This window comes from Cyanistes caeruleus, chromosome 3 (genome assembly GCF_971803275.1).
Source record: "Cyanistes caeruleus chromosome 3, bCyaCae1.hap1.1, whole genome shotgun sequence".
NCBI classification, from domain to species: domain Eukaryota; kingdom Metazoa; phylum Chordata; class Aves; order Passeriformes; family Paridae; genus Cyanistes; species Cyanistes caeruleus.
The window spans coordinates 33361977-33389025 of NC_141703.1; the positions used below are offsets into that span (position 1 = coordinate 33361977).

The 27049-nt window shown below is 40.2% G+C and overlaps 1 protein-coding gene across 9 annotated transcripts in view; it reads left to right on the forward strand.

The window, feature by feature from the left end:
- Positions 1-24676, forward strand: part of JADE3 (jade family PHD finger 3) — a 64505-nt gene extending 39829 nt beyond the window's left edge. For all 9 annotated transcript variants that reach the window (XM_086880664.1, XM_086880670.1, XM_086880671.1 and 6 more), the window contains 8 exons: positions 3916-4073; positions 5930-6120; positions 8273-8484; positions 10952-11119; positions 16767-16883; positions 17345-17818; positions 19583-19700; positions 21202-24676. In XM_086880664.1, the coding sequence (XP_086736790.1) occupies positions 3916-4073; positions 5930-6120; positions 8273-8484; positions 10952-11119; positions 16767-16883; positions 17345-17818; positions 19583-19700; positions 21202-22094 (2331 nt within the window). In that variant the 3' untranslated portion in view covers positions 22095-24676. The remainder of the gene's footprint in view (positions 1-3915; positions 4074-5929; positions 6121-8272; positions 8485-10951; positions 11120-16766; positions 16884-17344; positions 17819-19582; positions 19701-21201) is intronic.
- Positions 24677-27049: the final 2373 nt, after the last annotated feature.

Below are 27049 nucleotides of genomic sequence, written 5' to 3' on the forward strand. Positions count from 1 at the left end.
CCATACTTCTCAAGACTTTTTGTAGAATTTAGCTTTTAAAGGCTTTATAGGTGGCAGTGTGTCCACAGAGCTGACTAGGAGGTTCTCATTTCCTCAGCAAAAGCAGGCAGACCTCTACTGCAGAGAAAAACACGTAATATTGACCTATCCTGGTTTCAGCGAGGGTAGAGCTAATTACTTTTCAATAGCTGTTGCAGTGCTGTGTTTTGGATTTGGAATTAGTATGGTGTTGATAACACACTGATACTTTGGTTATTTGGTGATTTGTGTTTATCCCAAGTCAAGGACTTTTTTTTGTACATGTCTCATGCTCTGTCAGTGAGGAGATACACAATAAAAAATAAACAGACCACAAAACCAAAAAGACTGGGAGGGAGTATAACTGGGACAGCTGACCCAACTGACCAAAGGGGTATTCCACACCACAGAATTGTTACATAAACTTGTGGAGTTACCCAGTAGAGGAGCTTGTCTGGGTCTGGTGAGCAGAATCTGGCACTGGTCAGTGGGCGGTGAGCAATGTATTGTACATCACTTGTTTGGCTTTTTTCCTTTTTATTATCGTGATTGTTACTATTGTTTACCATTATTATTGTATTTGACTTTAATTATTAAACTGTTCTTATCTCAACATACAAGTTTTACTTTGATTTTCCTCCCCATTTCACTGGGTTTGCAGCAGGGGAAGACGGGGAGGGGTTGAGCGAGTGGTTGAGTAGTGTTTCATTTCAAGCTGGGTGTTAAATCACAACATGATTAAAGAAGAAGGTCTTTAATTCTAGATTTAAGCCCCAGTTCTAAAGCATGAAATATGTAATAGAAGTTCTTAATGAAATGGTAACAATTAGATTATGAGACGATGACATAAGCAGAAACATTTCATTGATGTAACTTAGTCAAAGTGCTGCACTGTTTGTGGTTGAAGTAAAAAATTCCTGGCAGCAAAATGAAATTTTAAGTTCAGACCAAGCAGTCTTGCATGATAAGGCTAAAACTTTTTTGTACTTTCATGCTCTCTTTGTTAGAAATTATTTTTAAAAAAATCCCACTGTCACACAGTAACTACTGTGAGTAGTGGGAGCTCTGAGTGGTGGGGAGTTTCCCACTTCTGTGTGTATGCAGCAGGCTCTGGGAGCTGCACTTGCTTATAGCTCAGCTCTGCAAGGCCTTGTTCTGTTGTGTGCTAAGGACACTTGGGATCAGCTGAGTCTGGTAGTGAGGAGTGATGTTTCTGGATGGGAATACCTTATAAGCCTAGCCTTGGCATACTCATTTTTCAGGTATTTTCAATATGTATGATATTACAGTTGATGTTAAAATAAAGTTGAGGGGTTGTGCTTTATATAAAGTCAGAAGTAGAACTACTTTGGGGTGATTGAAAGATGACCACTGCACTTCATGGGCTAACTGGAAGTGCAGGTGATTCTTGGCAAGAGGGGGAGAGTGTTTGCTGTGGAGAAGACTAGCTGTTCTGTGGACACAGTAAAGGAGCAACATTGTTTTTCAAATACATGTTGGAAAAGAAACAGCCATTAGAAGAAGCTGGCTATCTAAATCCTGAAGGCATGTGTGCTGCTCTTTGTGTAGATGGCTTAGTTCAATAGCCTTGAGGCTGACTGCTGAAGTAGAGTTTACTTGATTTGTCAGAAAACGTTCTCTGGGTCCCCTGAGTGTTTTGGTTTACTTCCACAACAAAGGAAATACAGACTGAGTGTTCTCATACAATGCCCTCTGAGAGTATTTTACTGCTGGAAGACCCTGCTTTGCCACACGTGAGGAAATGAAGAATGACTAGAGCTAAAGATTGTAATGATTCCAAGTGTCTGCAGGAAATCCTCAATTGCACTGTTAATCATGAGTATGAACAGGCAATTCTTAGGAAGTCTTAGCTGAGTTTTGGAGTCCCTTAAGGTTTCAACAGTTAATCTCTTTATTGATTAAATCTTTGACCTTCAGTGGTGCCTGTACTGTAAATTGTTGAAGTCTTAAGCAGATAACTTAATGGTGTGGCGTGGTGCTGGTGTGGTCAGTACTTACAACAGTCAAAAGAAACCCAGAAGAAGTTCATGCTCCAGGGAGTTTGTGCTCTAAAAATAGAGATACAGTTTGCATCTGTAATGGATAATCAGAAGATTTGCTGCTAAGCTATGTAGTTAGAATACTGATGTCTTTAATAGCACTTTTCATCTAGTGATTAAGAAATAGTGGGTTTGATATGAAGTACTTCACTTTTATATTCTGTCAGTGGCTTAAAAGGTAGTTTGTAAAGCACTTACCTCAGATAAGATTTGAGAAATATATTTTCTAGTAATTAAAGCAGTCATTGCATTTCTCCTGTATCATACCTTTTCCTTCTGGTGTTCTTTGGAATTGTGCCCTGTTAATGCTTCTCCATAATCCCGTCTCTGTACCTGTAACACAGAAAACTAAAATGCCTTTTAAGTGGCATAAATCATTTTACATTTTATTTTTGTGTACATACAGTGCTTGAAAAAGAATGGATGCTTGCAATCTCAATGTTTTTACTCTTGACATTCAGATTTTAATATAGGCCTGTTAGGTACCTGAGGAGTTTTATACAGAAGACAGCAGTGAACAGTCTGTTCTGAACCAAGGCAGATAACACATTAATAGCAAATACAAGACCCATGAGTAGGTTTGAGTACCCTCGGTCAGCTTGGTCTCCTGGCTGCCCATATGAGTTGTAGCTGTAGAGGATAATGAAGTAATGCTGATGTTCCAGGTCACCAGCAGCTATTTCAGTATCTTTTTAGCACAGAGACTTTTATAATAATGTTTACTTAATGGTTTCCAAGAACAGCTGAGAATTTCTGCAGTAGGCATAACAGGTCTGGTACTGTCAAATTGAAAAGGGTACATGAAGATACTGGGCTCTATGATGGTTTATTACTTCCCTTGTTATAAAACTGAATTAGTAGGAAGAGAGTTCAACCTGTCACAACTTACTGCAAGGATATTTTCCATTTCATTTTATTGCCCTCTGGGGATTTGATTTCTCATTACAATAATACAGTTAATTAGTTGCAATGTCACCCTTAAACCAAGTCACAGTCCCTGTTTTGCTTTAGTGAACATTAAGCTGGTGCAGTGTAGCAGTGGAAGAAAAAACCCAGAGAGGATACATATGCCCTTTATTTAAATTGTATGCACCTGTAGTTGACAGATATTAAGTAAGCTCTGAGATGACTGATAATCATGTTTGCATGCTTGTAACAACTCTTTGGAGCCAAGTGTTACAGCTGGAAATCTGCTGCTATGGTTTGCTTCATTGTGTAGGTTTCCTAAAAGATGCTGAGGCTGGATTTTGTCCATCGCTGCTTAGACACAGAGCAACATGGGTCTTGTGTTCCAGCAAAGGCAGCTGTTCGCCTTTGATCTCAGAGATCCCACCCAATAAAACTTCAAGTGGTTTTAATAAATGAGCAAGTGCCTATCCATCAGTTTTGCCATGGCAACTGTTTGTTGCCCATGATGAATATGACAGTTCAAAGTAGCTGAACTGAGTGAAATAAAAGGATATCCTACCTTGTGTCTATGTTAGGATACAGCCTACAGACTGGCAATAAGCTGATTGAAAATACGGTGAGGAGTCTTGAATCAGAGGCAGGCTTCCTTTCTCCTCTCTCTGGTTACCTGTAAAAACCTTCTTCCTTCTGGTTAGCCTTTGAGCAGTAGCATGGTTTTAAATTAGTGTAATCTTCTCATCATACTGTACCTGATACACTAAAATTTAATAATCTAGGTAGTTTCAAATTGGTATGTTTGTACTGATATTCTTTTAAAAAATTATCAATGTATATGCATTGTTTCAGTGTAGATAAGAAAAATACCTGCCACATTCTTAAATGCAATGCTCTTTCTCAAATGCATCTTTGCACTCTCTGTTTCCTGCAGGTGTTCCGCAAGGATCTCATTAGTGCCATGAAACTCCCAGATTCTCACCATGTCAACCCTGACGAGTATTACGTCTTCGCGGACACGTGGAAACAGGAATGGGAGAAAGGGGTTCAGGTTCCAGCCAGTCCAGAAACTATTCCACAGCCTTCTCTCAGGTATTGGTGATCAGATGTGGATTATGTGCACAAAATGGCAACTCAGAGAAGATGGTTGCTCAAAACCAAGTTGTCTTAAGTGTAGTCAGCTTTTCTCTGTTGGTATGTTTAAATCTTCAGTGTAGCAGCCTTCAGACATGTTTTTGAACCACCACAAGTGCCTATTTGGAAAACATTTCTGTGGCACTTCAGTCCAGATCTCATTCTGTCTGCATGCTGTTACAGTATGTACATTGTGAATGTAAAAAGATATTTTTTCCTCAGTCACACGGTGCTATGGATTAAAAGCTGTTTTTTATTTGAGTATGGGGAGTTGAATAAATTAAAAATAAACCCATATCTTATGCATATTACTTGAAAGGTTTCCCTACACAGCATGATGATATAGGCATATAATCCCTACACTATGCATGCGGTAATCACTGATACCTGGTAAAATTACTCATTTGTTTATGTAATTCAGTTTTGGTTATTCTCAATGTTTTAACCCTTTCTACCTTCTCTCACCACAGTTGGCTGCTTAACATGATAGAAATTCAATGATCTCAGATTCTAGAGATAGATAAAGAATCTTCTGTTCTCTCACACACTATTTAGACTAGGGAAACATAGCACTGTAGTCCTGCAACCCTTCCTGGTGGAAACAAAGCATGTTTCAACACAGAAAGGTTAATGCCAGTGTGGTCTTCAAGACAAAGATTAATGAATTGTCTGGTGAAAGTGCTGAACCAGCATAATTTAATTTCCACTGAGGCTATTGTCAGTACCAAGTTATTAAAATAACTATATTGCAGCTCATACCAGCAGTATTATATTAGAAGAAAAAATTGCTATAGATTTGACTGGACCAGGGAAAATAAAGACTCACAAGGGAATTAGAGGAAAAAATGAGCAGGGTGAAGGGGGATGAAGAATGGCAGAGCTATATTGTTTGTGCTAACATTGATAATCCACATTGTCCAGTCACAATTATGTGGGATACAGCTTGACAACTGCCTCCTCCTTCTCTGCTGTCTTATTTTCCAGAGTTTTTATCTTTTCCTTATCCTGTGGAGGGTCGGCTCCAGAAAGCATGTAGAGCTGCTCATGCATGGCACTGTTCCATTCTGTAACTCTCTGGCTTCCTTCCACATGTAGGGCTTTTTGCATTGAATTCAGAGAAAGACTGAACTTTATCTACTTCAGATTATCCTTTCCATTCCAAAATCAAACCAATCAAACACTGAGTTTTATTTCCAAAAATACTTGAAAGGAACACAAATCTTTTTCTCCCTTGATTCTTGGATGACTTTTCCTCTTTACATTTTTGCTTGGCATCAGAATGTTTCTTGCATAACAAAAATAATGTATTTGTAACATGGATATGGTGTTATTTACAAAATAAGGGTAGACTGAGTATCCCAAATAGAGAGCAAGGGCTTTTCACACACACATACACACAGACACTACAGTAGAATAAATTTAACTTTCATGGAAAATGTGGTATTTTCATGAGATTGGTTAGCAAGATTTCCTTATGTCATTTAGAAAGAATATAGGACAAAGATTGTATTGCTTTTGTGCATAATAGTTTCTTTTGGTTTCAGAAACAGTTGCTTTGTCGTACTAGTAGCATTTGTTATAGAAATCATATGGATAGGCTTACGTTTTAAAAAAGGGTTCTGTATATGTAGTAATGGAATGGGAACATTTTGGCTGAAAAAAATGACATTTACAGAATCCTGTCTCCCTAGGCTGACTATACTTACTGGCTGTGAAGCCCCAGCTTTCTTTACACTTACAGCAAATATTTTATGTCTTTCAAGGATGGGTCTTAAGAAGCTGTAAGTATTTCTTTTTTTTCTTTTCACTCACAGGGTTGTAGCAGAGAAAGTAAAAGAAGTACTGTATACACGACCCAGGAAATACATCCACTGTTCCAGCCAAGAACCCACAGAACCAGGTTACATCAACATTTTGGAACTAGCAGAATCTGTGTGTCGCTATGACTTGGATGACATGGACATCTTTTGGCTCCAGGAACTAAATGAAGAGCTTACAGAAATGGGTAATTCCACAACATATTCTCATTTCAAAAGCTGCACTTCATTTCTGCTGTTTGAGTTCTGGTCTGGTGTGTAAGTTCTCTTAAAGATTGCTGAATGAAAATTGAATGGAAATGCTAAGATAAACAGGAGCTTAAAAAGTAATTACTTTCTTTACTGTTAATGTTTTATATTCTACCTGTTGTGCTTAAAAATTTCTTGACATCCAAGATCATCTGCAACTTCTGCAGACTGAGGCAGGAGAGAAAAAGTCCACACCAGGTGGAATTAATTTTAAGACTTCAAAAGTTAAAGATTTTATGTAGGGAAAGCAGATGTTTCCATTTCTTGAACTTGGAACATATCTACAAATTCAGAGTTCTGAGGAGCTTGCATGCTGAGTTCTTAACAGAGTAATTAAGTTTCACACATGTTGGCCCATCAAAATCAGCTAAGTAAACTTTATTTTGCCATGCAAGTTGTGGGTATAGAGATCTACGAGTGGAAGTGAGCTATAGAAAATAATACTGGTATTATCACTGGAATAACTGAATTGTGGTGGAATAGTCTGTGTGGCTAGTATTCTGCCATTGCTGATTGTGTGTCCTTTAGGAAGGACAGGTTGGCATCTCTTGGATTTGCTGTTAATAAAATAGGAAGGACCTGTAGAGAAGTGATAATCAATGGCAGCATCGTCTGTAGTAGCAGTGAAATAGCAGTGACTGAGATCTGGAGGGGAGTGAGAAGGGGAAGTAGCTTTTCTGGTCTTGGACTTCAGGACAGCACATTTCTACTTGGCTAACTGGCTTGGATCTGGGAGGCAGCTCTGAAGGGTGGAATTACTGAAGAGAGCTATCAGGACTTTAAGAACACTGTCCTTCAAGCACAAGAAAGTTCCAATTATACATTCAGGGAAATTAGTAGATGTGTTGGGAGGCTGGATTGGTGAAGTAGGGAGTTCAGAATGGAGCTCCAGTGCCAAAGCTTGCATATGAGTAGAAGAAAGGACAAAAACTTCCCAGGCATACAGGAATGCTGTAGGCAAAAGCTGTAAGCTTTTCAAGGGGGCAGATCACCATCCATGGAGATTTTCAAGGTATGACTGCATGTATCTCTTGAGCAGCAGCCTTTTTTGGATTTCCTGTTGACTCTGCTTGGAGCCCGGGCAGAGGCTGAAGCCCTCTGTAGGACCCTTCCCACCTGAATGATTCAGTAATTCTTTTAATTCAGGCAATGAGAAAGTATTAGGGCATGGGAGAGAATTGTTTAACTCTCCCTGTTTATTGTTTGTAACAAGGAGTCAGAATTAGTAGCCTCAGTTAAAATATTAGCCTCTGCAATTAATTTTACATGAATATCCCAGCATTTGAAGACCTGAGTAAATCATAAGCTGTGAACATCATGATCATTTTAGAGCAAGGACTTTGACAAGATGCAGTTTGGAGATGGCTTGTAGCTGTGAAAACCATAGGGTTTCTTACACAGTGCATGTCCTGAAGCTGCAAACTGAGGGTCAGTCTCATACCAAGTACTTTTTACGTGGTACTGCTTATGCTAAGTTTGATTAGTGGTGAGTGTACGTAGCATGTGTAGTTTTCAAGTGAACAGATAGTATGGATTGCAACAGTATATTTATCCACCATTTATTTTTTAAAAAAACATCAGAAAAATAAAAGCACTTTTCATGATCATCATGCTTTGATCACTCCATCACAGTGGACTTAGAGGTACTGGGTGGTGCAATTTCTGTGTCATTACAAGATATAAAGTATTCTTGATAAGTTTTATTTCCTAGGGCATTAGTCTTCAGAAGAACAAAGTGTGTGATTTTTGGATTTCATCAGTGTTGTGTAAAATTACAGAAGTGCAGGAAGGGTTGTATGAGAGCAGCCAACAGTTACAGCAACTGCTGTCTTTTATGCTGCAGTGTTTTCTTCCAGGTGCAACCTCGTGGTTTGTGTGAAATTTTTACTCAAGCAGTAGTTCTGCTTGTATTTATAAAACAATGTTTTAATTGGTCTGTGAGTGAAAAATCTTGTCTATTTTTATTTTATTTTTAGATGCTGTGTCTACTCCATCAGTTGCTAGAAATTGTCTTGTTTCTCTTCCTGCTTCTCTGACTCAGTCAGAAGCATCTGACTGTTTTCTAATTGCCCTTCCCTTTCTCTGTTGTAGGATGTGGGCTCCTGGATGAAAACACAATGGAAAAGACAATTGAAGTGCTGGAGCGGCACTGTCATGAGAATATGAATCACGCCATCGAGACTGAAGAGGGGTTGGGTATCGAATATGATGAGGATGTCATCTGTGATGTGTGCCGGTCCCCAGACAGTGAAGATGGGAATGACATGGTGTTCTGTGACAAATGTAATATTTGTGTCCATCAGGTTAGTGCCTGCAGAAATGTTGACACTATCCTGTGGTCTAAGTTTATCCAGGCAAGTGTGGAATTTGAATGGGTTTTAAATATTAAGTGGAGGACTTTGTGGTTTTCTACATATGGTGGTGTGATACTGAGGTGAATTTTTGGACTCTGATAATTACAGTAGATTAAGTGGCCTAGCATGGTAAGTGGACACACTAGCCACAGTCTAGTAGAAATGCAAAGCGTGTTTTTGGGACATGCAGCTAATAATTTTTCCCCCCTAGTACTAAATCTGCTTTTGAAGATAAACAGGACAGGAAATACTGGCTTGCCAGTTTGTGAACCTAGAGATCATTTGTTTCAGAGCTTTTTTTTTTTTTCCTTTGCTGACTAGTTAGTTGGTAGACATAGACTGTCGATCTGGAACCACATGTAGGCACTTTAACAAAGTGATCCTTTTCAGAAGCCATCAGCACCTGCCAAAAACATGGTCTCAGTCTGAATTTATAGTGTGCTCATATTTATAGTGTTTTAGATGTAGCCAAGACTTCGCACTGCCTGAGCTCAGCATAGTAAGGTAAAGGTATCCTTATAATCAGAAAAGGGGTATGAATCCTGTGGTTTTTGTGCATCTTGTTCTGGAAGGGAGTTTTGCTATAAATTGAAAAGAGATCAAGAAAATTCTTTCTTTTTATGTATTTTTGTACTGACTGCAAGTAATATTTCGAAAACATATCTGGCTGAAAAAAGACCTGTCACCTCCTGCTCACAGTGGGCTGGCTTCTAGCCCAGCTGCTTTCTGGACTTGAGTCCCTGTGTGAAGCAGCCTGTGAGCCTGAGCTGGCTGTAAGGTGGCCAGGACAGGAATGTGGCTGGCAGCTGGGCTGCCTGCTGCAGTCCTTGCTTGTGCCTGTTAAGGAGTAATGATGGCTTTGCAATCAAAGGCTCATGGTTGTCTTCTGACAGCTGAGCTTGAGTTGATGGTCTGCTGCCTCCTTGCCCTGGATCTGCCTGAAACAAACTGAAGTGTGTCTGGGCTAGAGCAAATCCTAACTATAACAACAGCTTGTCGCATTTTGATCTGGGTCAGCTTTGGTTCAACAAGTAGCCTCAGGTCTTTGTCATCACACAGTTTGGAGGTGGAGGGGAGGAGGAGTGTGAGAAAATTCCTCCTTCATGGTACTCTGTTGTGCTGCCTCAAACATGTTGTGAAAGTTTCAGTAGTCTAGCCGTCCGTTGCTTATCAGTTAAAATTAGAAAATAATTTCAGTCCGTTTCCAAAACCCTAGATACAATCGTAGATGTAATGCTACTTCTGCTCTAGTAACGGAAAGAATTCTGGTGGGAATGTACCAGAGTAGAACACTTGTAAAATTTGGATTGCAGCTCCCCCTGTTGGGCTTCTACAGGAGTTCTCACATCAAAAAAAGATTTAGATTAAATCAGTCTTGCCACATTTAATTCAGGAACGTCCCCCTCCCTACAAGCCTGACATAAATGTGCAGTGTTTTATGATAATGTTTAATATTAAATACTCAGATCTTATTATCAGAAGGTTAGGAAGGCAAGTATAGGAATTTTACTAGATTTAATCTGAAAGAGCGGTTACAACTAATGATCCTGTTCTTTTGAGTCTTTTAATGTTATCATTACCAGAGATAGTGTTAGAAATTACTAGATTTCCTGTGATATCCACCCTTTTGATAAAACTTTTATTTGGAGTGGATGAGTGAAATTAGACCTTGATGGCAGCCACTGATTTCAGATATGCTCAGCTTCATGGAGATAGGGGGGATGTGTACATACAGCAGCATCCACCAGTGGTTCCATTAACTACCACGTGAAATTTGAATTGGAAATCAAACTATTTATTTTCCTTTTTTCCTTTAGATCTCAAATCTAGAAAAACTTCATAAATCTCTAATTTTCCATGTGGTTAAATGCAATACTTGGGAAATGGGCATAAAACCCAGCATCTTTTAATTCCAGTATATGCTGTAATTTTTGTTGCATTATTATATAAATATGTAAAGAAAAATACACAAACTGTAACCGCAAACGTTGCAGGAAATTCTTTTCAGTCAAACAGCTCATACTCCTTCATATCTAAATAGAAGAGTGTTACATTTTTAGCAGTAGGAAATTGTTATTTTAGAAAGTATTAGATACAGAAGCTAATTTAAAGGAATATCCATTTTGTTTACTTGAGAAAGTTTAAAGTCAATGAAAGCAAAAGTGAAGGTTTGTACCACCAGTGCTGTTGTGCAGTCCCAATTGATAAGTTTTATAAATAGGTGTAAAAACGATAGCTTTTGAGGCTGTTTGTCTCTTGGATTACTTGACTTATTTTAAGGTAAAGAAATCACAGACAGATTAAGTGAAGGCCAGATTTTGCCTTTACTTTTTGAAAGCTTTGCTCTGTGTGAATATGAATGCTTGTGTGTGAAATAATTCGAGCACAATGATTCCAATACCTGTTTTTCTCCAAGGCTTGCTATGGAATCTTAAAAGTACCTGAAGGGAGCTGGCTGTGTCGCACCTGCGTCCTGGGAATACATCCTCAGTGCCTCCTCTGTCCCAAAAGAGGAGGTGCCATGAAAGCTACCAGGACAGGCACCAAGTGGGCACATGTGAGCTGTGCTCTTTGGATTCCAGAGGTAAAACCCTAATTTCTCTCCTGTCCTCCTTGTTCCATCCTCTGCCTTTATACATTTTCATGATTTCAAGTCTTTGACATAGTACTGGGTTTTATTCTGATAGGCCTGCTCAGTCTGTGAAGTCTGGGAGAGAGTTCAACTTGTATTCTATTAATGAGTCACTTTGTCACCTCCATTTACTCAGCAGTCACTTCTTGGTGTCATTATGGTATCTGTGACCTGCTAGAAAGGGCTAATGTATTACTGTTTCAGAGCTGTATCTTAAAACTGCAGCTTCATTGTCTCAGATTTTTGGATGAATTTGTGTGCTCGGATGGATGTATAATTTATTTTCATTTTTTTCAGAGTTATGTTTGTTTAAAGATTGCTTGCACTCCATTATTTCTATAAGATGTAAGCCGAGGTTTGTAGTTAAAATTTTTCTGAATGGTGGGGAGATGAGAATTTTTTATGTCCATGTTGTATATACTTTAAAAGTAAAGGCTTTTTTGATGTATCTATGCATAGCATTTATGGAGAGTTTCATAATGAAGTTTTACACTTCCTCCTTCATTTTCAATCAAGTTGAGCATCACAGTGTAGTTCGGTAAAAGAGAAAGTTCACTTAGGTGTAGATGGAGTTTGTGTTTAATTTTGTACTTGGAATGTTTATGTTTTATTTCTGGTAAGATTCACAAATCCATTATGGTGGGTGGTTTAATGTGAGACAGTAGCTGTATCTGTCAGCGCTATGAAATCAAGGACACAGTATTTTCTAAATCTTCTGCTCCCAAGTACAAACAGGCCTGATGTGTGCACAGCTTTGAGGAAGATACTAAGATTTTGGTTTGTGTTTTTTTAACTTAGCAACCAGATATAACGTGTAATTCTTAGTTGTCTCAGGCATATATATCTGCTTCTTAAGGAAACTTTCTTTGCAGTTGCACTTTTAAGCCTACTTGTAGTTTCTGTCATCTCTTTCACCTTCGAGGAGAGAGGAGTTGAGGAAAAAAACAAAAAATATTTATTTTTAAAAAATCTCTTGTGCTTATGAAGTGTCTTGACTGGAAGCTCTCCTGTCTCTGAGCTGACTGGTTTTTCTAAGAGGTCTGTTCTGCATGTGGTTGCCTTGCTGTTCTCATCAGCAGAAGAGGAACAGTGAGGTTTGGGAAGGAGGTGGTGGCTGGGCAGGAAGCACATCCTGGTTTCTTGCCTGCCCATCTCCCTCTGGCTCTGGATGAAGAGAAGCTGCTGGGGGATACCCAGGGTGGGAGAGCTTGGATCCAGCTGTTTCCACGGCCCATTCAGTGATTCCAGGTTTTGGGTACCTCCTCCTCTCTACACCAATGCAAGTATGTCAGTCATAGTGAAGAGGTGGCAGGTGCCTGCAGGCATGGGAAATGCCTCTTGGATCTGTTCTCTCCGGCTTGTTTGTAGTCACTTGTAAAACAATTCTGTTACCAGAGAAGCCAGGAAAACCCTTTGTAAATCTCTACTAAAATGGCAGGTCAGTTCCTGTCTGGAGTGGCCTTATGTGCTGCAGGGGGCAAGAAACACATAGAGTTTGAAGAGCCAGGGATGGATGCTTTAGGGGAGAATGTGTATTCTCATATATCTATTTTTTCTCTTCCAAGGTACTAGCATTCTGGACCTTCCTAAAAGAAACATGAATTAAAAAGTCACTGGTATTTCCTCTTGTGGCCCTAACAAAATGGAGCAAAGCAGAAAGCAGGGAGGAAGGAGCTATAAATATGTCTGTGTCTTGTGGCAAAAGGTTCAAAGAGACTTCATGAGTCACCAAGTGTAGTCTAGCATTGTAGCAGTCAATTGTGCCAGGTATTCTCCTGCATTAATTCATTCAGCACTGTCTTAAAATATTTTCCTTCCCTGCCTTCCTTGTGAGTTAATGGTATTTAAAGGCTTTCTTTTTGCTCCCTTGACTGGAACGATTGAAGGTTTTTACTTTCCAATGTGTACTCGTTGGTTTATATCCTCTTTTTCTTCTGCCTTTGCTTTAGTGTAAATGTGTGGTCTATTTCATGTTTTTTTTTTGAAAGGTGTTCTTCTAAACAAAACAAAAGGAAAAGGAAACACTGATACTAGAAAACCTGTATTGAGTGTTTTGAAATTCAAGGTGTTTCTCTGCCTTAGATAACCTATAACAGGCAGGTCCTCTGCCAGTCAATGTAGTGTTAGCTGAAGCAGAAAGCGATAACTCCCCCGGCTGTAGAGGAAAGATACAATTGACTGTCCTGAACAGCTGCTGTGAGTGACTCTGCTCAAGCCACTGGGCTGTCCTTCCCAGCCACTGCTTCAGATCCTTGTGCACTGGTGCAGCTGTTGGTTAGCAAGGAAGCAGAAGACACCAGGGTGATTGATCATGTGCATAACAGTTGCAGATAATAGGCTTCAACAACCAATTGTCTTCACTCTCTCCCACTCATAGAACTTCATCAGAGTATAGTCAAGATGTAACCTGATGCAAGGTGAAGAAATGGAGAAAATGGCTACGTGTTATGGCAGATGGATCATTTCTGCCTTGGAATGGGAGTTCTTGGGGGATGAAAAGTTTGCCTCTGCTCTCTGGATCCCTTGTGAGCAGCAAAGTTCAAATGGTCTTTGCCTTGACTCCTCTCTGCAGAAACATGCAGGTGGCACAAGGCCAGTATTAATAAATTGCACCTGACTCTGTAAGTGCCTCTTTGTGCTTTTACAAAGTGGGGTAATATCAACAGTCAGCATTACAAGCTGAGTGAACAGTATTTCCAATATAAACGTTTCCTGACCTTACGAGTCCCCTCTGGGATAGGAGCAGGGAGAACATTTAAGGGGGCATAGAGGGACAGGGAAAAGCTCTGTGTCAATTCCCAGCTCTGGCTGGGAAGCCCAGTGGAAAGCTGATATTACTCAGTTTCCAGAAAAATCATTGCAGATTCTGGTTTGTTTTTGAAAAGAATACAGACAGCCTGACCCATTGACACAATCCCTTAATTCCTAAGGGAAGTCTTGTCTCTCACTGTAGTGGTAACAGTTAATCTTAGTACAATATTGTTTCAGAAATACCTGTGCAACTTGTAACCAGCTGTTTTGAGCATGGTCAAGTTAGGGTCATGAAAGGCTCTTTCCTTTTGGAAGCACAAAAGCTACATTCGATGATATTGAAGAGCACTGACCATGATTTTGTTGAACTACTCTGGCATTCCAGTCGTGTCACTTTTCCACCCTGTTTATAGGAAGGCCACAAGAGGTTAAATTGTTTGTCACATCTGTCTCATGAGTGCATCATGTGTTGCCTGACTATTCTTCGTTAAAACCTGAACCTTCTGAAGCATCTAAGTGTCTTCCTAATGAAGACTTGGAAATTCCATGCAGCTGGTTGACTTCAGTATATTCCAGAAGATGGAGGTTTGCACTTGGCAGATCAGAGAGGGAAGTACTGTAACAAACATTATCTTATTTGAGACAATTTGTCATTAATTCATAAATTTTTGGTCAACTTTTTTTCCTAATATGGAAATGACAAACAATGGAAATGGCAAGTAATCTCTTGCAAGGCTGCTTTTTCCACCTACTTAAATGATCCTTAAAGCAATGCATGATAAGGAGAGACTAGCAAAAATATTCTCAGCATAGCAACTGTGACTTAGCACTGCTATCTTTGGGTAAGTCTACCTCACTGGGGAGGTCTGCTGAAGCAAAGCTTTCCATACTTAGGGATTAAACATGTTTTAGAATGAATATGTGAAGCTAGGAAATTCAGCTTTGTCTACTGTCTCTTGCAAAGTTGCCAGTTTAATTTTTACATGTTAAAATAATTCATACAACTCAGATTGTCCTGGGTGCCTCTTACTGAGGAGTTAATCCAAGAAAATTACTGTAATGTTCTTACAGTTTTCTAGAAAAACAAAATAATTGTTGTTCAAATCTCATCCTTAACTGCTTTTTTTAAGCCATCAGATTTCTTCTGGCCTCCCAGTGCCATGTAGCATGACCTAGGAACCTCCTTTCTTTGATTTCTTAAGTTTGACCCTTTGAGAAGAAGCCCATATTCCCACTGCAGGAAATACAGGTCTGCTCTATTCAAATGTGTTGGTTTCAGAAAGTGTGGAGAGCTTCCTAGCTAGTATCAGCACTGTGGTTTTGGTTCAGCCAGGTAGCCCTCCAAGGCACACAACTGAATTCAAAAAGTGTTGTAGAAGTGGAGAAATCCAAGCTCTTGGAGACATGTTCTTGGGACAGTTATCCCACTGAAATCTTCTGCCATGTGCCATTCTCATACTGGCCCAGTTCTGCATGTTAGTCATTGAGAGCTGGCCAAGTTTTGGTTTCTGTGCTCAGATAAATCCTGTCAGGCATGGCTCAGGTTTGCCTGCAGATATATCTATATGTGTTTTGTTTTCCAGATCATAGAGGAAAGTCTTCATTTCCCTACATAGACAACAGGCAACTGAGAAACTTCTATCACAATAGTTATGTGAAAGTTAATATAACAAAGAATAGGAAAAACTATCCTGTCTATATCTGTGTTTTTTCCCTTTCTTTTAGTACTGTCTATAATCTGGTCTACCAGAGACAAATTTATCATCCAGACTAAGTCTGTGAAAACTAGCACAAGACAATATATCCTGCTTTGCAATAAGAGAAGTTTGTTGTATTTTTTGTCAAATTATTTTTGATACAGTCCATAGTTAGGAAAGTGTGTTAGGATTATCTCTTGCAGTGGGAGTGCTCTGTGGAGAAGCAGAGCTGGGAAGCAAGGCTTTTCCTGGCTGCTGACTGAAAGATCTGGCTCTGTCCCAAATCTTGAGTTTACAGAAGTAGATACTGTAGCAGATCTAGGGATTTTATAGAAGGAACTTTTCAGGAAAGTGTTCCTGTTTTGTTCTGAGGGGCTTGTATTTTGGCACTTTTTAAGTTAAACCTGTGAAAGCAGCACAGAGGAAAAACAAAACCACAAGGGAATGGAAATAAACTTCAATATCATTTGCTGCGGTCTCTCAACTGGTAGTGGTTTAGGAATGGTATTCTCCATTCCTAAACTGAAACACTTCAAACCATGCACCACTCCCACCTCCCTTACAGAAGGCTGGAGAGGGGATTTGGAGGCACAAATGGTAAGGATTGTGGATCGAGATAAGAACAACTTCCTGGAAGCAGCAATGAAATAAGAAAAACAAAGGAAAACAAACAGTAAGAGCTACAATATGAGTAGCAGAAGGAGCCAGTGCTACCCAGCCACTGTCTTCACACCACACTTACCTGACCAGAAGACAGCCCTTCCCCCACTCTCAGAAAATGATGTGAGCTGGTGTAGAATAACCTCTGGTCCTAACCATGCTTCCTCCTGGCTACTGCAAAAATTAACCCTGTCCTGGCTGGAACCAGAACACTGGTTCATAACAAGAATGTGTGCTGTAGATGCCTCAAATATTTTGAATAATTGCAGCTTTGAGTTACCAGGTTAAACTAATAGTATTCTACACTATTGTCTGCATGTGGGATCTTTTGGAGTCCCTTTCTGAGAAGTATGCACACTTGGAGATCTTTTAGGAAGAGAAATGAATGGATGGCTTTCCTCTTCTGGTATATATTGAGAGCTTGGTGGTTTGTTGGTTTGGTTTTTTTTTCCTTTGATAACTGTTTTCTGCACTGCTTGCTTTCTTTACAGGTTAGCATTGCTTGCCCAGAAAGGATGGAGCCAATCACAAAGGTGTCTCACATTCCACCAAGTCGATGGGCTCTAGTGTGTAGTTTATGCAAACTGAAAACTGGTGCTTGCATTCAGGTATGTACTTGTCCCATAATGACTCTGCAAGGGCGAATCTGTCAGAAGGGCAATTTTGGTTTTGCATTTTGTTCTTCCTGTGTTCAGAGATGCTTTACAATGGAGATTGCTGTTGGATAGATGTCTACTTCTTCAAAGCCATTTGCTATCAAATTATTTTACTAGACAGAGATTAAGAATTAGTCTGGGTTGCCACCTTTTTAATAAAGCTGAGACATTTCAGAGCCACTACTGTGTATATCAAAGATGGACAGAAAACCCCTTCCATTGAACGCTCTTTGCAAACAAGAAAATGCTGTATTGGGTAATACAAATTTCAAAGGGATCAATAGTTTTAAGAACATGTAGGAAGCTTGTTTTGGTAGGGATGGATTTTCATGTAGTTGAGGTAGTTATGTAATTTTTTTCTGGTTTGCTGTTGCTGTTAGTAATTGAGGCTTTTTGTTTTACTTTGTCTGCAGTGTTCTGTGAAAAGCTGCATCACTGCCTTTCATGTCACCTGTGCCTTTGAGCATAGTTTAGAGATGAAGACTATCCTGGATGATGGGGATGAGGTCAAGTTCAAGTCGTATTGTCTAAAGCACAGCAAGAACAAACAGAATTCACTGCCTGAAGTAGAGGAGCACCCCAAGAGCGTGTCAGAGCAGAAGCAAACAGAGAGTGAGAAAACGAGCCTGCGAGCCCAAAAACTCCGAGAGCTGGAAGAAGAGTTTTACTCACTAGTAAAAGTGGAAGATGTTGCAGCAGAGCTGGGCCTTCCTAAACTTGCTGTAGACTTCATCTACAATTACTGGAAATTAAAGCGAAAAAGTAACTTTAACAAACCATTGTTTCCTCCCAAGGAGGATGAAGAAAATGGCTTGGTGCAACCAAAAGAAGATAGCATTCATACTCGCATGAGGATGTTCATGCATTTAAGGCAGGACCTAGAGAGGGTAAGAATTAACTTGTACAGTTTTGAAAAATTATTTGCAGGTGAGCAAGATCTTTTTTTGTGGATGAAAGTGAGAATGGGGAAAGCAAAGTGAGATGATTGAAAAAATAATAATTAAAAAGAAAGAAAAAGTAAGGCTTCAACTCAAGTGTTTTGATATGCTGCACTGCCTTCTGGAGAGACTTGCAAGAGCTGCCTCTCTCAGTCCAGTGAAAGGTCTGATGTGAAAGGAATACTTCCTGACTTGCTTAGAGGTTATTCCTTTATGTGTTTTAAGATGCATATTTCTGTGCACAATGGACATATTTGGTAATTGACTCTATGACTTCAGCTTCAGTTGAATAAATGTTTAAAAAAATGAGGAAATTTATTTGACCCACCGTTCTAGTTAGTGATAGAGTTTAAATGAGAAAAAAAATGTTGCTTTTATTAAGCAAAAAATAATAATAGTAAGACTTGTTACCACTTGGAGGCTGCCTGTTGGGTCGGGTAGGGTCATCCACAATTTTCAAGTGCTTAGAGGTAGGCAGTGAATGTAAAAAAAAGGTAATAAAATAAAATAGATGTGATGAGGAGAGGGGAAGTAAAAGCAGAAGAGAGGTAATAGTGTTGTAAGAAAAGGGTAAACAGTATTGGAGAGAGAACAACATGAAAATACAGGAAGATTGTTGGAGCTGAGATTTGCACTTCTCAGTGTAACTGTTGTCTTGAATCTGTCATAATCAGTCTCAGATCTTTTCCAGCACTGCTTTTAATATGGAAGCTTACTTTACAAAAAAACTTAAAACCCATAACATACCTCACATGGAGGGTTGGTATTTGGGGGTAGATTGTTTTTTAGTTTTCAAGAGACCATGTCAGGCTTTTTGTTTGATAAATATTTGATTTGCACCAAATTTTGTTGAAATTGATGTATTTATTCTGAGCGGAGGGGATTCATAATTTTAAATGCCTGCTCCAAGTTTCTGAACTTCTGTGCTACAAGATTATATAACTGTTATATCTTGGGATAAATATAAATTTGGGAATCTTGGAATTTTGTTTCTAGGTAAAGAGATTCCAATTCTGAACAGATAGGAGTGCTGGGGAAAGTGTGTTTGGCAGATACCTTTCAACCATCCCCTATGCTGTTTCTGTGTTTTAAAAGCACTTATAGGTGTTTATCAAGAACTTCCACTGTCTCTTCTTATTCTATTGCCTTAGGTGGAAATGTTGCTATTAACTAAAACAAGTAGTAAAAGTAGAATTATGTGGAACTGAATCAGAATGGTTTGGGTTGGAAGGGACCTTAAAGACCATCTAGTACCAATGCTCCCGTCATGAACAGGGACACCTTCTACCACACCGGGTTACTCAAAGCCCTATCCAGTCTGGCCTTGAACACTTGAGAGAGGGGGGCCTCCCCAACTTCTTTGGGCAACTGTTGCAGTGTCTCACTGTTAACAATGTCTTCCTTCTTCACAAAGTAAACTTGCCTTCTCTCAGTTCAAAAACATTACCTCTTTTTCTGTCACTACAGCCTCTGGTCTCTGCCTTTCTTATAATCCCTTTTCATGTAGGGAAAAACTGCAGTGAGGTCTCTACAGACCTTTCTCTTCTCCAGGCTGAACATTTTTTTAATGCATAATTAGGTATGTTCAGTAATATTCACAAGACCTTTAACAAGGGATTTTGCATGTTTTGATTTTGTTGTTGATGCACTTTTTAAACTATATCTGGATTTATTTTCTTATTGCATGTTAAGTCTCCTGTTATTTCTCCATAGGTAAGAAATCTCTGTTACATGGTAAGCAGGAGAGAGAAACTGAAGTTGTCCCACAGTAAAGTACATGAACAGGTCTTCAACTTGCAAGTCCAACTCATTAATCAGGAAATTGCTGCAGGTAATCATATAAATGTAAAATATTTATAAATCCTGCCTGTATTTTAACTAAAGCAGTGTATTCTTTTTATGTTCCTATTTAGTGCTTTTAACATGTAAAAATGCCTTTAAGAATTTTCTTCAAGTACATAGTGAATCAAAGCAGCAACACAAAGAGAACATTTTAATCGCTTAAAATGTTTACTTGAATATTTCTTTATTTTATGGCTGTTTCTGGTATATGCCTCTTGCTTATCACTGTGGCATCCAGATAGCAGAAATGAGCTAGTGGTGAGTGATCTCTAGGTTTTGCACCGTTGGGCTGCTGATCCATGGCACTGGTTCCCCACAGCAAGCTGTACCCTGCTGGTTGGTTCTTCAGCTGAGAAGGCTTTTCTGCCTGCTGCCAGTAGTCGATTCCTTCAGGCAAGAGAAGGAGTGACTGGTGGGAATCACTGCTGTTCTCATGTGCCTTGTGCATGTCATGAACAGTGCAGATTTGCTAGCTTGCCATCTGCAGTTGCTCTCCTTTCTTCAAAAAGAGTTTAAGTGCTCTGGTTGTTAACGGAGGCTAGTAGCTGTTTAGGAATGCTCAGGTGCCAAACCCCACTCTGCTTTTCACATTTACAGCAACTTTTTAAAATAAAGAACACAGTATTTGGAAAGAGGAAGAGTGTATGCATACCAGTGTAGTTACTGGGATTTTTTTTTTAATGGGAAATGCAGCTATTTTACTGTGTAAAATTGAGATCTGGTCTTTCAAGATACATACTTCACCAGTTTAGGGTGAAGTCTTCATGCTTTTTTTCTCTGCCCCTGAAACATGGATAGGTGCCATTAGTACTGATAAGGTTTTTTATGGATTTTTTAAAACTGTTTTAGACCAGACTAGTACTTCATGGAAGCAGTGGCACTCTGAAGCTCCTTGCTTTTGTGTAAATGCATTTTATTAGAAATGTCTACTAAGTTTGTTTAATGTCTTTAAAAATACAATTTTAATACCTATTATAACAGCTTGATACTTGCAGTGGGTGCTGTATGCATGTATTACCATAAACAACTCATGTGTTGAGGTAAAAAACTTCTAAAACTTGGAGATTTTGATAATACAAAGCAGAGAGCTGAACTAAGTCCAAATTGAAACTCAGTTTGAAGCATTGTTTTTTCTTCAGCCAAAACTGAATATGAACCTTTTTTACAGCTTTGTTGGAACAGCTTCAGTCATATCTCAAAACTGGTTCAATTCACTGGCTTAAAGCCCCGTAAAAAGGGCACATTGTTGTTTTTAATGAAAATTTTTAAATGCTTACCTAAATTCCAAAGTTGTGGATAATTTGGAACAGTTTGGTTATCCCAGCTTCTCCTTAGTGTCCTAAAATAATTGCACACTATTTATTTGCAAATGCTTCTTACTGTTGCATGATTGTATAATGGACTATAAAACTTGATACAGAAGACAAAAGAAATTACCCTTTTTAAAAAAGCCTTTTTTTCTTCTGCTTCCTCGCCTCTTTCTCCTGTAGGCCATACACTGACAAGTGCACTAGAGAACACACTGTTCTACCCACCTCCCAGGATCACCCTGAAGCTAAAAATGCCCAAATTAGCATTAGGAGACTGCAAAAATAACTCGCTGAAGCCTGGCAACAGACCGCTTTCTCCTGACAACAACAGCACTGTTTACAGCAAGCGGAGTGTGCCAATGTCAAAGGAATCGTTTGAAATGAAAGCAAAATCTTACGCCAGGTATCAGCACGACAGCAGAAGTAACGGGTTGCTGGCGGGGATCGGCAAGCCTCGGAGTGAAGTAAAGGATTCTGGCCCCACGCAGCTGATGGAGTTTCACCGGGGCCAGCCATCCGGGAAGCCTTTAGCGCTCCAGGCTGCTTTGCACGGACAGTCATCCATCGGGAATGGGCGGGTGCAGCAGGAGAACTCAAGGCTGGTGTCCAAATCCAATGGTCTGATGGGCAGGGCTGGAGATGTGAGCCAGAGAGACAGCTCCAGCCAGACATCCTACGAACAAGAGTCTGTGCTCACGGCTCACTTGGCCAGCCAGAGTGGATTCCGAAAATCCACCATAGAACATTTCAGCCGGTCCTTTAAAGAGGCTACCAACAGTCTGGTGAGGACCACGGAAGATCTCCGGTGCTGTGAAAAGCCAACAAGACGACTTGCAACGAAAGATCGCTTGTGGAGCAAGCAGACACTTGAAGGTGCACCATACCAGGACAATGATGGGTACTGTCCTGACTTAGAGCTGAGTGACTCTGAAGCAGAAAGTGATGAAAACAAAGAGCAAGTGCGGTTAAGACGAAGTAGCTCAGAGAGAGAAAGCCCGAGTAAAGACTTTGGAAGAGACTGTCACAATAGAAACAAAAAGAATATGATATCTCACAGTTCGGTACAAAGGTGATTAGAAGCCCCCACGGGGTAATTCAGACTTTATGTATTCCAGTGTACCAGTGCAAAGCTCAGCATCAAAAGGTTCCAGAAAATAGTCTAGGACCTGTTTAGGAAGAGCTGCAGTAGGGGATGGGGGAGGGGAGAGAAATCAGAGTCGTTTTATTCAACTGTGAATTGGTTTGCAGTCTTTGCAAGGTTAGCTCAGTTATCCACAAAGTCATGTGGAAATCAATCGTGTGTTTTATCAGAGGGTAACATCTGGGAGAGCACAAAGCGGTTAACTGTGCAGAAATTCAGGAAACTGCTTCCACCTTGCCAGCTTAAGTGCAAGGCACTGTGTTCATGTGGAGGCAGTCTCGTGGTGATGGACAGGTTTTAAAGAAGTCCTTGCATTGCTCTAAGGTGCTGCAAGAGACTGCAAACGGAGACACTGAAACTGCGTTGTTACGGCACCTGCAGTATGGCTTTGATCCAGCAATGCACTTGCGGGTGTGTTAGGAAGTTAAGCACGTGAGAAGTCCTGCTGGTTTCCCCAGGAACATTTGTGCTCAGATATCCGAGCGCACGCCGGTGTGCTCTGCTGGATCAGGCCCAAAGTGACTACTAAGCGACGATCCCCTTCTGCAGGAGGCTTTGACCTGCAGTGGCGTTTGCAGGCTCCCTGCGGAGGGCAGAAGCAGGCGTCGCTAGCGCTGCCAAACTCGCTGACCTCTAGACGTGCCCCCATTCCCTGCTTTTGCTGAAGGTTGCGTTTCTCTTCACAATAATTCGCTTATTTTGTAAATATACAACTTCTAGTACTTCAGTTTTTTTAATCTCTGTACATAGATGCTTGTTGTGGGATGCACTTGTAAATATTTTACCCAGCTAACAAGTACAGATGGCTAATTTTGTGGATAGTGTTTACAAAAGTAGATGTACTACTTCAAAGAAAAATGCTATTTGACACTTACATTTAGGCAATCACCGGTGATGCCAGGTTCCTCTTGAAACTGAGATTTCATATCCAGAGGTGTTTTTACCTGGTATTTTTAAAGTCAGCTGAATTAGAAATTATTTCAGCTGATTTTTTTTCAGGTGCAAATTTTCAACCCTAGTTGCCTGAACACAGGCATAGGAGTCTTCTGGCATCTAGGTCTGTAAAATTTTAGCCAGTCATCATTTAGAGTATGATGGTTTAATTAAAAATATTTTTTTTTTTAATTGCTGAAAATCTACTATTTTATTACGCTGCTTTTCAACCTCTGGATTAGTTGCTGTTTCCCAGTCTAACACATTTTTTGTATGTCCTTTTAAATCAGCAGTTGTTAAATAGTGATTAAATTTCAGCCAATACTCACTGAGGAGTTGAGAAGAGAAGGGAATGAAACCCTTTCTATTTGTTTCAAAGACAGGGCATTTTTGTTTGAATGCAAACTAACTTCTTGTTTTACAGATGATATTTGTTGATTAACAAAACAACTGCACTGTTTTTGTCTGAAATGCTGTACATTTCATAAATAGGCAACATCTTCTGTCCCCACATCACTGGCTGAAATGACCCATAGGTCGTGTAGGGCATGTTGTACAGCTCTGTTGAGGGTTCACTTTTGTCTACAAACAAAAAGGCATTCCCCCCACAGCGTGAAGATGACTATGCAGGATCTGAACAGCAACTTGTTTCGCTTCATAGTTTTAATTTATTGCTTTTAGGTTGGGAAATGGCAACAAGATTCTCAGATTTGTTTTAAACTTTGAAATCTCCCTAGTTGCAATAGCACTAGCAGGTCAGGGGCTGGAGGAGTCTTCAGTAGTGAAATAATAAAAAAAATATACTTGGCCAATCTGCTCTGTTTGCTTCATGCATCTTAATTTTTTAAATTTTTTTAATTTTTTTTTTTTTAAATTCTTGATTTTATGTATATTTGTGTAATTGATCTTTCTATAGCTGTATCTTCAAAAATATTTCTTTTGGTGTAAATATGCAGTAGCAATTTAGGTTTCCACATATTTTATTTTTATGGGAAATGCTTTGTGTTCTAAGCCATGGGTCATTCAGAAAGTAAACAAATGTCTGTTCATTTGTATTCTGGTTCTGATTCTCTTAATTCTCCTTCAATATTTATTAGTAATCCTCTCTCACTGGCCATGAAATTTTATGAAGCTTTTATTGGGAACACTTATCTGGGAGGTCAGCAAAGTGTTCATGTTGTTTTGTGGCTGGAAGCATATGACAGAAGAGAGGGAAAATGGTGCTTCAGCAAAACTCAGCATTTCTGCTCTTCTGGGGTTATCAATTCAGTTGTTTCCAGTCTGGGCAATGGTTTTGCTTATTTTTACATGATTTTAATTGACATATGAAGGAGCCCTTGGTTATGTAGTTCTCAAGTATTGTCCCCAAAGTGCATTTGCTAGTTTTTATTGTGCATTCGGTGGCTAACTGTTTTGAAGTATTACCTCTTAACCTTATTTGTCAATTTTTTGTTGTGTTTTTGCATTTTGTTTTATATATATAAATATATATATATTCAATTTTCCAAATGGACTCGGTCTTTTTCAGATGTCCCCTTTTTACAAGTACTTTTTCATTAAATTATGAAACTGCTAACAATATTTTCATTTGTTGTGATTTATTCAGGGCTTTACACTCTGTGTCTGGCAGGTTGTAAAACTCATCAGTACTGTGTCCATCAGGACTAAATTATTTCTGCAGATTTGGCAATACTTTAACAAGTTAAGTATCCAGGAAAACCCCTTCCCCTTCAGCCTCCCAAAAAAAAGAGTCGCTGAGCACTAATTTGCTGTGTATAGCAAATAGTGCAAGCCTGGCTTTCGTTTCTGCCTAGCTGAGCAAATGTAACAGACCATTTGCTGCCCTGGCCTCGCTTTTCAATGTATTTGCTTATGCTGTGGGATGGCTGGTTTTCCCTGGTTGGACAAAGTGACTTATGGAGGAAGAGTCGCAGCCAGGCCTTCTGTCTGATCCCTCTTCTTGTACCCCCGCAGCCGTGCGCAGCTGAACACTCGCCTGTCTGTGTGCAAAGGACAGAGTGGTGTGAGCAGGTTCCTGGGCTCCTGTCTGTTTTACCTGACCTTTTGCTGTAATTCCCCCTGCTCCCACAGGCCGGTGCTGTGAGGTACCTTGCTGGCACAGAGGAGCTGCTCCCTGGGCTGGAGCAGAGAAGAAGGCAAAACGAGAAGGTGGAGGAAAAGGTGCTGGGCTAGCTGCACAAGTGATCCCACAGCATCCCTCCTGCTCTGACTGGCTCTGCAGCTGAAGAGAAGGATGGGATTTGCAATGTGGATGTTGGAGGCAGCAGTGACGCTCCTGCCTGCGATGGGTCTGGCGGCAGCAGAGTGAGTCAGAACTGAGTGGCCAACAACACACTTGTGGACTGGCTTAAGGACTGGAGTGACTGAGCAGGTAGCCCCAGGCAGGATGGAACTGCAGCTGGAGAAAGCTTGGGTGAAATTGAGCTCAAATCCCTCAGCTGCAAAGCAAACAGGAGGTAAAAAAAGGGGAAAAGGCAGTAAAGATGCAGACAGAAGGGAAGAAAACCCAGCACTGGGAAGAAGCAGTACACACTGAACTGTCAGTTGTTTTTCAGGGCCAGGATTTCTTCTTCCCTAAAGGCATCTTGCAATAGATACCAGCAGCAGACTTCCTTGTCATGACTCTCTGACTGGTGGCTTTTAATTCTCTCTCCACATACCATCTGCTTGTGGCTGGGATGTGGGAAAGACAGGGCCAAGGAAGGAGATTGGTGTCCCCATTAATTTGGAAACAGCTACTATTGGTTTGTAGGGTCTTTTCAAATAACTCATTGTGCTTACTTGTTGATGGTAACATGGGCCAAGGACTAAAGAGACTGCACAGTGGTTCTGAGCACCATCATTTCTGCCCTAAAAGAACTGTTTCTCAGTTCTTGTATGCTTGTGTATATCACTTGTAGAATGTTTTCTTTGCACCATGAATCCCAAGCGATTGAAGGAGAAATTAAAATTGTTTAGCTATTAAGCCTGAAACATTCCCTTGATTTGATGTGGTACCTCTGGCGACCTGGCCTGGATGTGCAGGCTGTTCTGTAGACACATGATGTGGATCTGATACCTGGGAGGGACCCAGTGTTTAAAGCCTTCCTCTGGGAGCTGCGAAGATAATCCAGCGAAACCACCGATCCCAGTACTTGTAAAGGTTTAGCACTGCAGGGAATTGACACATCTATTAGGAAAATATGCTTTTGATGCGAATTAAGGAACAAAAGCTGCTTGCACAACCACAGAGCTTGGCATGCAAGGGAAAAATACTGGGGAAGGGCAGAGATGGAAAACAATGGAGTGCCTCGATGCAGCTTCCTTAGGAAGAAGTGAAGACACAGACTTCTGGGCTCTGGTTTCATGAGAGATGCCCTGCTACTGCTGCTTCAGAACCTTCCTTTCCTTCATGGCTGAACACTTTTGCCACTCCTGAAGTCAAACTCTTGTGATGATATGTCCCTCTTGCAGAGATGATTCTGGCTGTGCTGCCAGGCTCTGCTCCTAACCAAGTCAGTGCATCTAGCAGGATGTGACAAGTGGATTAAAGTGACTGCAAGCACACACTTCTGAAAGAAAATGTTACATAGCGATTGGGTAGGTTGTTTGAAATGCCTGTTTCTGTTCCTCAAGTTCACCCCTCAGCAGGAAGCTTGAATAAATTTGTGTGACCACATGGTTGTAGAAGGAGAAGCAGCCTTGGATATTTGCTCATTAGTTTCCCTGCCTCTGTGTATGCTGCTTCCAGATAATCTTTTTCCAGTCGGCTTCTTTTGTCTGGGACAACCTTCTGGATCCACCTTGCCCTGCCCTTTCTCTGGGATTCTTCTATTGTTTCAGGCTGGGCAGATCCTCCCTGCCTTCCATTGCTTTCTCAGCAGCCTTGGAGCTGGGTATCTGCCTCGCCTTGGCTGTTTTATCTGATATACATTGTTTTAAATCTCTGGGTAG